A 12,526-nucleotide genomic window follows, 5' to 3' on the forward strand; every position below is an offset into this window, starting at 1 on the left:
TCGGCCTTCCATCTTCAGCACCAGCTGAGTGTCATCGGCATACTGATAACACTCAAGCCCAAAACCTCGAACCAGCTGAGAAAGTGGTCGCATATAGATGTTAAACAACACAGTATATTTATATATAAAGGGAAATGCTAAAGAATGCTCAAACTTTCATACAGTGGCCCTTATTTCTCATGCCAGTAAGGTAATGCTCAAGATCCTGCAAGGAAGACTCCAGCAATACATGGAGAGAGAGGTGCCAGATGTTCAAGCTGGGTTTAGAAAAGGTAGAGGAACAACACACCAAATTGCCAATATCTGCTGGATAATGGAGAAAGGCAGGGAGTTTCAGAAAAACATCTATGTCTCTTTTATTGACTATTCTAAGGCCTTTGACCAGTGTTTCTCAACCTGGGGGTCGGAACCCCTGTGTGGGTCGTGAGGGGGTATCAGAGGGGTCACCAAAGACCATCAGAAAACATAGTATTTTCTCTTTGTCATGGGTGTTCTGTGTGGGAAGTTTGGTCCAATTCTATCATTGGTGGGGTTCAGAATGCTATTTCATTGTGGGTGAACTATGAATCCCAACAACTACAACTCCCAAATGGCAAGGTCTATTTTCTTCAAACTCTACCAGTGTTCACATTTGGGCATATTGATTATCTGTGCCAAGTTTGATCCAGATCCATCACTGTTTGAGTCCACAGTGTTTGTTTGTTTGTTTATTTATTTATTTACTTTGCTTTTATACCGCTGTTCTCAGCCCGGGGGCGACTCACAGCGGTGTACAACATAGAAGAACAAGATTCAAAAGTCAAGACACAATCTAAAAATCAATCTGGCAATAACCAAAGACATCATCATCAAAAACATCAACAATATCAATAGTACAAAAAGCCATTCACGTCGTCTCATTGTTTAAACCACAATCCAGTATCATTTTCCATTGTTCCATTCCTGTCGTCATTACCAATTATTGCACTTCTTGTTGGAACGCCTTCTTGAACAGCCAAGTCTTAAGTTTCCTGCGGAATATCATCAGGGAAGGAGCCAGTCTGATGTCCACGGGAAGGGTGTTCCACAGCCGAGGAGCCACCACCGAGAAGGCCCTGTCTCTCGTCCCCGCCAGGCGTGCCTGTGAGGCAGGCGGGATCGAGAGCAGGGCCTCCCCGGACGATCTCAAAGTCCTGGTGGGCTCGTAGGCCAAGATGCGGTCAGATAGGTATCTTGGGCCGGAACCGTTTAGGGCTTCAAAGGCCTTTTAATGTTCTCTGGATGTAGGTGAACTGCAACTCCAAAAACTCAAGGTCCGTGTCTACCAGACCTTCCCAGTATTTTCTCTTGGCCATGGGAATTCTGTGTGCCAAGTTTGATTCAATTCCATTATTGGTGGAGTTCAAAAGGCTCTCTGATTTTAGGTGAACTATAAATCCCAGCAACTCCAACATTCCCAAATGACAGAATCAATCCCCTCCAAAGTATTCAAATTTGGGCGTATCGGGTATTTGTGCCAAATTTGGTCCAGTGAATGAAAATACATCCTGCATATCAGATATTTATATTACGATTCATAACAGTAGAAGAATTAAAGAAGTAGCAACGAAAATAACATTATGGTTGGGGGTCACCACAACGTGAGGACCTGTACTAAGGGGTCGCGGCATTAGGAAGGTTGAGAACCACTGCCTTTGACTGTGTGGATTATAATAAATTGTGGCAAGTTCTTGGTAGTATGGGGATCCGAAGTCACCTTGTCTCTCTCCTGAGGAATCTGTGTAAGGACCAAGTAGCAACAGTAAGAACAGACCACAGAACAACAGACTGGTTCAAGATTGGGAAAGGCGTACGGCAGGGCTGTATACTCTCACCCAACCTATTCAACTTGTATGCAGAACACATGCGACGTGCGGAGCTTGACGAATCTATGGCTGGAGTTAAAATTACTGGAAGAAGCATTAACATTAGATATGCAGATGATGCCTGAAAGTGAGAAGATGAGGAGGAGCCTTCTTACCAAGGTGAAAGGAGAAAGTGCAAAAGCTGGGTAGCAGTTAAAAACCAAGATTATGGCAACAAGACTGATTGATAACTGGCAAATAGAGGAAGAAAATGTGGAGGCAGTGATAGACTTTGTATTTCTAGATGCGAAGATGACTGCAGATGCAGACTGTAGTCAGGAAATCAGAAGACGTTAACCTCTTGGGAGGACAGCAATGATCACTCTCGATAAAATAATGAAGAGTAGAGTCACTGGCAACGAAGATCCCATATTTAAAGAAATTTATTCCCCATAGTAACCTATGGATGCAAGAGCTGGACCATAAGGAAGGCTGAGCAAAGGAAGAGAGACATTTTCGAACTGTGATGATGGAGGAAAATTCTGAGAGTGCCTTGGACCGCAAGAAGATCAAACCAGTCCATACTCCAGGAAAGAAAGGCCTTCCTTCTCACTGGAGGGAAGGATATTAGAGGCAAAGATGAAGTACTTTGGTCACATAATGAGAAGACAAGAAAGCTTAGAGAAGAGAATGATGCTGGGGAAAATGGAAGGAAAAAGGAAGAGGGGCAGACTAAGGGCAAGATGGATGGTATCCTTGAAGTGACTGGCTTGAGTTTGAAGGAGCTGTGGGTGGCCATGGCCGACAGGGAGTTCTGGCGTGGAGTGGTCCTTGAGCTCACGAATAGTCGTAATCTCTATCTATCTATCTATCTATCTATCTATCTATATTTCCTCGGAATTGAATTGTTGCATCCTAGACTTAGAAGTGACCCCAAGGGCCATCCAGTTGGACCCCATTCTGCCATTCAGGAAGGTACCATCAAAGTCCCCCAGACAGATGATCATCCAGCCTCTGCTTAAAAAGAGAGACATAATAATAATAACTTTATTTGTATTCAGTGGCCTCCAAAGCAGCATATTCTACTGTTAAACCGCTCTTATGATCAGGACATTTTTCCTAATGTTTAGGTGGAATCTCTTTTTCTGCAGTTGTACTCAATTGCTCATTTACACCCATGACAATAATAATAATAATAATAATAATAATAATGTGCAAAAGACAAAGAGGGAATACCGTAAAAACACAATCCAAAGCAGAAGAGAAAACTGGCAAAAGAAGGCCCTCCATGGACAGTTTCTGGGAAAAATTGCCAAATTGACAAAGAAAAAACATGGCTGTGGCTCACAAATGGAACTCTGAAAAAGGAGATGGAGGGCCTGATTCTGGCAGCCCAAGAACAAGCCATTCGAACCAATGCCATCAAAGCCGGAATTGAAAAGTCGACAACAGATCCCGAATGTAGACTCTGCAAGGAAGCAGATGAAACAATAGATCACATCCTGAGCTGCTGCAAGAAGATCGCGCAGACAGACTACAAGCAGAGGCACAACACCGTTGCTCAGATGATTCACTGGAACTTGTGCCACAAATACCATCTGCCTGCGACAAAGAACTGGTGGGATCACAAGCCGGAAAAAGTTACAGAGAATGAACACGCCAAACTCCTCTGGGACTTCTGGATTCAGACAGACAGAGTTCTGGAGCATAATACTCCTGACCTCACAATCGTGTTAAAAAACAAAGTATGGATTGTCGATGTCTCAATCCCAGGTGACAGCAGGATTGCAGAGAAACAACTGGAAAAGCTGGCACAATACGAGGATTTAAAAATCGAACTGCAAAGACTCTGGCACAAACCAGTCAAGGTGGTCCCAGTGGTGATCGGCACACTGGGTACAGTGCCTAAAGACCTTGGCCTGCACTTAAACACAATTGGCGCTGACAAAATTACCACCTGCCAGCTGCAGAAGGCCACCTTCTTCTACTTCTTAATATTTTTATCCCGCTTTTCTCCCAGTGGTGGGATTCAAAGCGGCATAGTGTTAAAAGCAACAGAAGTAGCAAACATAAACTTCAACAAAAAAAGCATCATAACTAAACAAACAGATTGCACATTTCATAACCCATATAAACAAATTAACAATTAATAAACTATAACATATACTATCAAAAGTTCCCTGAACCTCAGGCTACTAAGGATATCCATACAACAGTTTTGCTAAGATCCTGAAATTCCATTGTTTTTAGACCGTGTAAAAACATTGTTCAGTCCTTTTTGACTTTTCTAACATTAGCATTATTTAGGCTGTTTACAAAACATTGCTCAGTCAGAAATAACCTTCAGAGAAGTACATCACATATCTGTCTCGGCCTTCGTTTCTCCAAGCTAAATACACGCTGCTCCCTGAGCTGGTTCTCATGGGAATTAATGGTTTACAGGCCATTAATTGAAGGACAGAAGGGATTGGCTTCCAGATCTCTGATTATATTCATTGTCCTTCTATGAACATATTCCAATTTGTCAACAGCCTTCTTGGATTGCTTTGCCCAGAACCGGACACAGGGTTATTCTAGGTGAAGAAGTCTGACAAAAGCAAAATAAAGTGGGACTAGAACTTCCTTCCATCTCATCACTCTGCTTCTATTGATGCAGCCTAGAACCAGATGGGCTTTTAAGCTGCTCCATCACACTCTTGACTCATGTTCAGTTTGCGGTCTATTAAGGCTCCTAAGTCCATTTCACATGGACTGTTATCAAGTGAGGGGTCACCCATCCTGTATCTGTGCATTTCATCTTTATTGCCAAAGTCTAGTATTGTACACTTTTCCCTGTTGAAATCCCATTTTGTCAGTCTTGGCCCAGGTCAGTTTGGAGCCTGATCCTCCCTTCTGGGTATCCACTCTCCCTCTGATTTGATCACATTTGCAAAACCTGACACTGAATGATGCACGTGATAGTAATGAAGAGATTCTATGGGAAGATCCGACCTTACTGTTTTTTTTGTACAGACAGGCAACCTCCAAGATAGGTTCTGTAGAGTTGTTCTTAAGATTAATTTGTTTGTAGGTCAGAACAGGTACATTGTTTAAGTGTAACTCCAGCCACATGTAGATATATTTTAGCTTTGGGTCACATAGGGAAATGTTAACAACCCTGTGGTGTTTGTTGAGTTGTCTGTGCCTCTGTTCAGAAGCTCTCCCATCACCTTTTGTCCCTGTGATCATTGGATTTTGGAAAATGTGGCTTGTTGTAGAAACAAGGGGATAAAGTTTCAGTGGAGACCCCTTTTCCCCATGATAATAACACTTCCAGGAGTAAATTTCCCTTCCAAAGAGTAGATTTCTCTCACTTCCTGTTGTCCCAGCCCCAGTCTTAACTAGGAGTTGTTTGTAAGTCGGATGTTTGTAACATGGGGACTGCCTTTATTTTAAAAAAATGAATTGCCATGTCTTGATCTCTCTTCTCAAGCTTACAAATGTTGTTTTGATTATAGTGTTGTTCAGATGCCCAGGATCCGAACTTGCAAGACGCCTTTGCCAATGATTCGGACAGCGGACAGGGCAGCTGCGAAATGAGCTCCCCGGCACACATCCAAAAGGGAAGAGCACCTCCTGAAGATAGAGGTCTGTATTTGGGTGGGAAATTTATTTATTATTTACAGTATTTCTGTACTGCTTTTCTCACCCCGAGGGGGACTCAAAGCTCTATGGGGAATCCTGACAAGCATATAGAAAACATGGAGCTTCAGTTGAAAGATCTTATACCTTTTGTTTGAGAATCTCACAGCAGGAAGTAGACTCCTTCTAGCTTGTGTATGCCAGCATATGTACAGTCTTATTTAATCTGTTTGTTCCTTACAAAATATATAGCTATAGCAATAAGATAATAAAGAATAGTGAACGGACCAATGGAACGACTATGGACCCAATTTTGGATGGCATAATTTTAATAACTGTTTTTAAATTGTGTTTATCGGTGGGTTTTAATATAAATGTTATGTCAGCGATGTTTAATTTTTGATACTTTATGTCTAAATGTTATTTTATGCTTATGTTTTAATTTGTTTAGGTTAATTTATAGTTATATGTTATTGTCTTCCTATTATCTTTTGGTTTTCACATGTATGTACGGCATTGAGTTTTTCCTTTATAAAGTTGGAAACCGCTTCAAATTCCTTTAGGGGAGGAAAAGAGGTAAATAAATAAACAAATAAATAAATAAATAATATAGTGCTACACTGTTGTGGGCATAGCTTTAGTAATCTTTTTGGACAACAGGGCTAAGAATCTCATTTTGGCTAGGGGTCTAACAAAGTAACTTTTCTAGGCTCTGGTTATAATGTTTATGTTCTTGTGGATTATACGCAATAAAACAGCATTGTGCCTAAAGATGCATCTATACTGTAGAATTAATGCAGCTTGTCACCATGTTAATTGCCATAGTTCAATGCTATGGAATCCTGGGATCTGTAGTTTGTTGTGACACTAGTTAAGTGGCTAAAAACCTTGTAGAGGCCGTGGTGGCACAATGGGTTAAACAATTGAACTGTTGAATCTGCTGACTTAAAGATTGGCGATTCAAAGCTGCAGGTTGGGGTGAGGTCCCACTGTTAGTCCTAGCTCCTACCAAGCTAACAGTTTGGAAACATGTAAATGTGAGTAGATCAATAGGTACCGCTTTGGCTGGAAGGTAATAAAGGCATCCATGCAGCCATGCTGGTAACACAACCATTAGGTGTCTACCGACAGCAGGCTCCTTGGCTTGGAAATGGAACAAGAGCGCCTCTCTGTGGCCAGAATTGAGCACTACCACCGAAAAGTCGGAGATGAAAGGGGAAGCCTTTCATCTCCGGCTTTTGTTCTGTGTATTTGTATGTCATTGTCATTCCACTGTATTAAAAGCATAGAATGTTTTGCCCATCTGTGTATGTTGTAATTCATTCTTGAGTCTCCTTGGGGAGATAAAGCAGAATATAAATAAAATATTATTATGTTAATATTATTGTAAAACTACAGCTCCCATGATCCCACAGCATTGAGGGATGGTAGTTAAAATGGGTTCAAGCTGCATTTATTCTACAATGTAGATCAACCCTAAGAGAGTTAAATTATCCAGTAGTTCAATGAAGTGATACTGAATTTAGCACTGGTCCTCTTATATAACTACTTTTATAGTCCCCAGTAACAAAAAGAGAGTAATGAATGAGATATAATTTATTTTATGAGAAAAGGCTATAAGCATAAGGATGTATAATCTTTATATTTTAGCAGATTCAGATGAAGAGATTTTTGTGGTCAAGAGAGTGAAAGGTAAGAAGGTGCTCCCAGAGAGTGACAGTGAAAGAGAAGACCTCATGCCGGAAAAATCAGAAGCTATAGATGTTGAAAATGTGAAGGACATCCATGACAGTGATGCAGAAAACTTATCACCGAAGTTGCTGTTGGAAAGCTCTGAGAAGGATCGGAAGAAGCACAAGCGCCACAAAACTTATGATGCGAAACAAACTGAAGGAAAGGAGAAAGGAAGTCCAAGGAGAAGGAGGATGAAGAAAGAGAAGAAAATGAAGGTCATTAGACAGGTCTTGAAGAAGGAAAAAACACAAGAACGAAAGGTATGTTGGAAAGGAGGAGGAGATGTTTAAAGAAATATATTTTCAGGTATTTACTTGAATCCCTCTGTGTGCACCATTTTAGCATTGCAGTAGTCCAGCTCATCGAGAGCCCCCGTGGCGTTGTGGGTTAAATCGCTGAGCTGCTGAACTTGTTGACCAAAAGGTTGCAGGTTTGTACTTGAGGAGCGATATGAGCTCCTGCTGTTCGCCACAGCTTCTGCCGACCTAGCAGTTCAAACACATGCAAATGGGGGTAGATCAATAGGTACTGCTCTGGCGGGAAGGTAATGACGCTCCATGCAATCATGCTGGCCACATGACCTTGGAGGTGTCTATGGACAACACCGGTTCTTTGGCTTAGAAATGGAGATGAGTACCACCCCCCAGAGTAGGACACGACTGGACTTAATGTCAGGCGAAACCCTTTACCTTTACTAGCCCAACTCATAGAGAAAATATGGGCCACTGTAGAGAAATAGTTCATCAATTTTTAATAGATATTTTTATTCAGAAAAACTAACACAAAATCTACAACTAGATATAAAGAGCAATAATACAAACCAAAATACAAAGACAAAAACAGTAGAAAGACATTTTACTAATATAAAAACCACGCCACTACTACAACCACTAAATATTGACTACAGATATAAAGTACCTAGTGCAAGGGCTTTTATTCTCTCAGTTTTCCACATTATTTTGTTTGTTTATTTGCCATATTTATATCTCGCTCTTCTCAACCCTGAAGGGGACTCAGAGCAACGCACATAGAGGCACAGTTCCATGCCATACATTACATACAATACACATTCAGCAAATAAAAAATATATACATTAAAAATACGCTAAAAACATCAATATTAAAAGTATTAAAATCACATAATTCAACATCCAGGCCGTTCCAGTTATCATTGCACCATTCCATGTTCACATATTGCACTAATCAATTATCCATATGTTTGGTCCCACATCCAAGATTTCAGTTTTTTCCTAAAGGTCAGGAGGTAGGGGGCTAATCTGATGTTACTAGGAAGGGAGCTCCACATCCATGGGGCAACCACTGAGAAGGCCCTGTCTCTCGTCCTCACCAACCACACCTGCAAAAGAGGTGGAACTGAGAGCAGGGCCTCCCCAGAAGATCTAAGCCTTCGAGATGGTTCATCGAGGGAGATATGCTTGGACAGGTAACCTGGGACGGAACCATTTAGGTTTTTATAGACTAAAGCCAGCACTTTGAATTGTGCTTGGAAGAAGACTGGCAGCCAATGGAGCTGACGTAACAGGGGAGTTGTGTGCTCTCTGTACGCCACTCCAGTGAGCAATCTGATTACCACCTGTTAGACGACTTGAAGCTTCCGAACAGTTTTCAAAGGCAATAGAGCACATTGTAGTAGTCTATTCGGATGTAACCAGAGTGCAGACTATTGTGGCCAAGTGTGACTTCCCAAAGTACGGGCGCAATTGGCACACAAGTTTTAATTGTGCAAAAGTTCCCCTAGCTACCACCAAGACCTGGAGTTCCAAGTTCAACGATGAATCCTAAGTTGTGAACCTGTGCCTTCAGGGGGAGTGTAACCCTGTCGAGACAGGCTGTAATCCTATACCCTGTTCCGCCTTTCGATTGACCAGGAGTGCCTCTGTCTTGTCTGGATTCAATTTCAATTTTGTTTGCCCTCATCCAGACCGTCACAGCTGCCAAACAATGGTTCAGGACCTGAACAGACCTCTTAACATGTTTATTTATACCCCACTTTCAAAAGAGACTTAAAGTGGCTTACAGTAAAACCTAATTCAATGCAATTTAAAACCTAAACATATACAAACATTAAAAAAGAATGAAATATTAATGGTTTTGAAAAGTCAACAGTTAAAATCCTTTGCCCGTTAAAAGAAGAAAATAATAATAATAATAATAATAATAATAATAATAATAAAAACTTTATTTATACCCCGCCCTTTTCCCAAGGGGACTTGGAGCGGCTTACATGAGGCCAAGCCCAACAACATATCAATAAAACAAAAAACACTAAGCAGAAAACAATACAATTAATATAACTCGCATATAAAACAGTAACACGCAAGGATTTTAAAAAAACCTATGGCTGGGCCAAATGTAATAGTTTAAAGTTTAAAAAATAAATGCTGGGCATGACCAGAGGTAGGATGTATCTAGTAGGAAGGTTTAAAAAGAAATGAAGGGAGAGCAACCCAACGAGTAGTTAAAGTGCTTCTGAGGACATTTTGCTAGAGCTTATTTCCTTATTCAGGGAAGCCACACTGGAACAGCCACGTTTTCAGACTCCTCCTAAAGACTGCCAACGTGGGCAGTAACCGCTGCCAATGTGGGAACACTGTAACCATGAATACAGTGTTCCCTTGCTACTTCACGGTTTGCATATTGCAGACTCGCTGTTTCGCAGATTTAAAAAAATATTAATTTAAAATATATATTATGGTATTTTCACTGTTTTGTGGGGTTTTGCCGCCGCTCTCCAAGGCACTTCTGTCCTCAGTCCTCCCTCTCTCCAGCCTTTAAGGGCATTTCCTTCCTTCCTTCCTTTCCTTCACTTTATTTTAAGTTTATAAAGACTTAAAATAGTGTATAACTACTAAAATAATGTACAAATATTAAAATAAATAGAGTGATTTTTCACTTATTGCGGGAGGTCCTGGAACCGAACCCCAGCAATAAGTGAGGGAACACTGTATACCCTTTCCCCATAATTTGACACTCTTCTAATTCAAAAAAACAAATAGTGAAGGTTTGAACCCATCTTTGCTGAAGAAACGTAATAAATAGGTTCCAGTCTTTTTTGGAACTGATTAGGGCTTTCTCCTCATCAACATTGTAAGTTTGTCCATTTCTGCTAGTTCACACATCTTATGAGACAGTCTTGTGTCGTGGGAGTTGGTTCGTTCCATCTTTGAAAAGTCGTGATTCTCACTGCTGTGGCCATATATTGCATTAGTCTTCAATTGTAGATGGGATTGGGTGATTAAATATCTCTAACTTGCTTGAGGAAAACCCCACCGCTGATACATTGAATGGGGAAAACAGTTCACAGAGCCTTGAGTTATGTTTCTCTAGGGCCGGGAAGATGGCGAGGAGCTTTCGTTCAATGACAGCGGATGCCTTCTGACTGACAAAGACCTCTTTGAGAACGGCTTGGAGGAAGAGGAGGAAAACGGTGGGGATCCTCGATCTGAAGACGAAGAGTCGCTTGAGTCCATCAAAGCAGCAGCAAAGGAGAAAATGAGGAAACAGAAGGTAAAGTCTGCCGAATCTCCCAAAAATATATGTGCCAAATGTTCGTCTCCTTTTGTTTTCTTAAACTGCCAGTTAGTAACTTACATATTTGAGGGGAGGTGGGATGAGCATCGAGATGGAGCCTATTTGATGCAGGGTGGTCAGTCTATTCAGTGGAGGGTCTATGTGCATTTGGGCTCTTGCAAAGATGGAGAGCACTTTCAATGCGTGGTAGACCAATGTATTCAGCCAAAGCCAGCTATGATGGGTCACAAATACTATAGAAATCTTAAAAGATCTTTGGAATCAAGGAAATGAACCTTGTGCAAGGTAAATCTGTAAGCAATGTTCGCTGTTTTATGAGAGATGAGAATTTACTGAATCCCCTCCTTCCATGTTGGTCCAAATAGCTATTTTCTGAAACTGAAGATTACCAGCATGCGATAGATGACAATGTGGAACCACTGCTAAAGGAGCCTAGAAAGGTAATTTTTCTCTATTTCATTCTGATTTTTGAATTTGGAGGGGATTACTTGTTATGATTTACATGGTAGTTAAAGAGTGTAATTGTCTTTCATCTTCAGTATGCCTTTTTTAAAATTACCCTGTATACTCGAGTATAAGCCAAGTTTTTCAGCCCTTTCATTAGGCTGAAAAAGCCCCCCTTGGCTTATACTCAAGTCAGAGTTATTTATTATTTTACTGAATTAATATATTATTTATTATTTTACTTTATTTATAATTATTAAATCTGCATTACTGTATTATTTATTACATTTATTATTTTACCTTATTATTATTACATTTATTATTTAACTCTATTGTTATTGGAAGGATATGTAAGCTCATTTACACTGAAGAAGGTTAGAATAATGGTTTAATCAGAGTTGGACAGTCTTACCTTAATGTAAATATTTAAAACATTTTGATATAATTTTATTGGTATCTATTTTTATTTTGAAATTCATCAGTAGCTGCTGCATTTCCCACCCTCAGCTTATACTCCAGTCAATACAATTTCCCAGTTTTTTGTGGTAAAATTAGGTGCCTCGGCTTATATTTGGGTCAGCTTATACTCGAGTATATATATGGTATCTTTAAATATCAAGCTGGCTTCCTATTTTTAAAAGCTGCTTGACATTTGTGAGAGTGTTTATCCTTTGTTATTTATTTTAGGAGCGGAAATCAGCCAAATTAAGCAAAGAAGCAATGAAGAAGTTGCACAGTGAGAGCCAGAGACTTCTTAGAGGTAAGACTTACATTTAATTTGGAAAAGAACCAGAAGTTGGTGACAAAGAATCTTCACGTGAATCCAGAAGTTCTTGAGGTACTCAATCCCCAGAACTTAAATAAGAGAAAGAACGTTATTTTGAGATTTTGAGGATAACTGCAGTTCAGATCAGTAGTCTGACATATATAAAGTGACATAATGTGTTCATTTTAAGATTCTTGAGGATTTTTAATGACTAGTTTGATACCTGCCGTTACTCAGATTTCCATTTGTACTGGTATTTATTCATAAAAATAATTGCTTTATGAATGTAGGGATGGTTCTCCTGCCAGACTGAACCAAAGAGCAGGACTTTCTCTGTCCCTCAGGCATTGAGCACATCTTACTGACCTAGGTCTCTATGGCAACACTCTAAGGGCCTCTTGGGGTAAAGCTGGCTCTTTCCCATCACCCTCCAATGGCATCTTGCAACATCTGGCTCTTTACTGCAAATGTCTAAGTTGTCCATCATATTGCTCAGATGTCTTCCATGTGTTCCATAACTGTACTGTGTTTGCTTTTGGAGTGACTTGTCCCATTGTTTTTTAAAGGGTGTTCCTTAGTCACCTGAC

The 12,526-nt window shown here is 40.4% G+C and overlaps 1 protein-coding gene across 2 annotated transcripts in view; it reads left to right on the forward strand.

Annotated features, from left to right (window-relative positions):
• Positions 1–12,526, forward strand: part of CLSPN (claspin) — a 50,034-nt gene that overhangs the window by 1,352 nt on the left and 36,156 nt on the right. Inside the window, exons 2-6 of one of the 2 annotated variants that reach the window (XM_067460583.1) lie at positions 5,321–5,450; positions 7,098–7,438; positions 10,526–10,705; positions 11,095–11,169; positions 11,861–11,933. In XM_067460583.1, the coding sequence (XP_067316684.1) occupies positions 5,321–5,450; positions 7,098–7,438; positions 10,526–10,705; positions 11,095–11,169; positions 11,861–11,933 (799 nt within the window). Of the gene's footprint in view, positions 1–5,320; positions 5,451–7,094; positions 7,439–10,525; positions 10,706–11,094; positions 11,170–11,860; positions 11,934–12,526 lie in introns of both variants that reach the window. The other variant, XM_067460584.1, reaches the window with a different exon arrangement.

This window comes from Anolis sagrei, chromosome X, assembly GCF_037176765.1.
Source record: "Anolis sagrei isolate rAnoSag1 chromosome X, rAnoSag1.mat, whole genome shotgun sequence".
In the NCBI taxonomy this organism is placed as follows: domain Eukaryota; kingdom Metazoa; phylum Chordata; class Lepidosauria; order Squamata; family Dactyloidae; genus Anolis; species Anolis sagrei.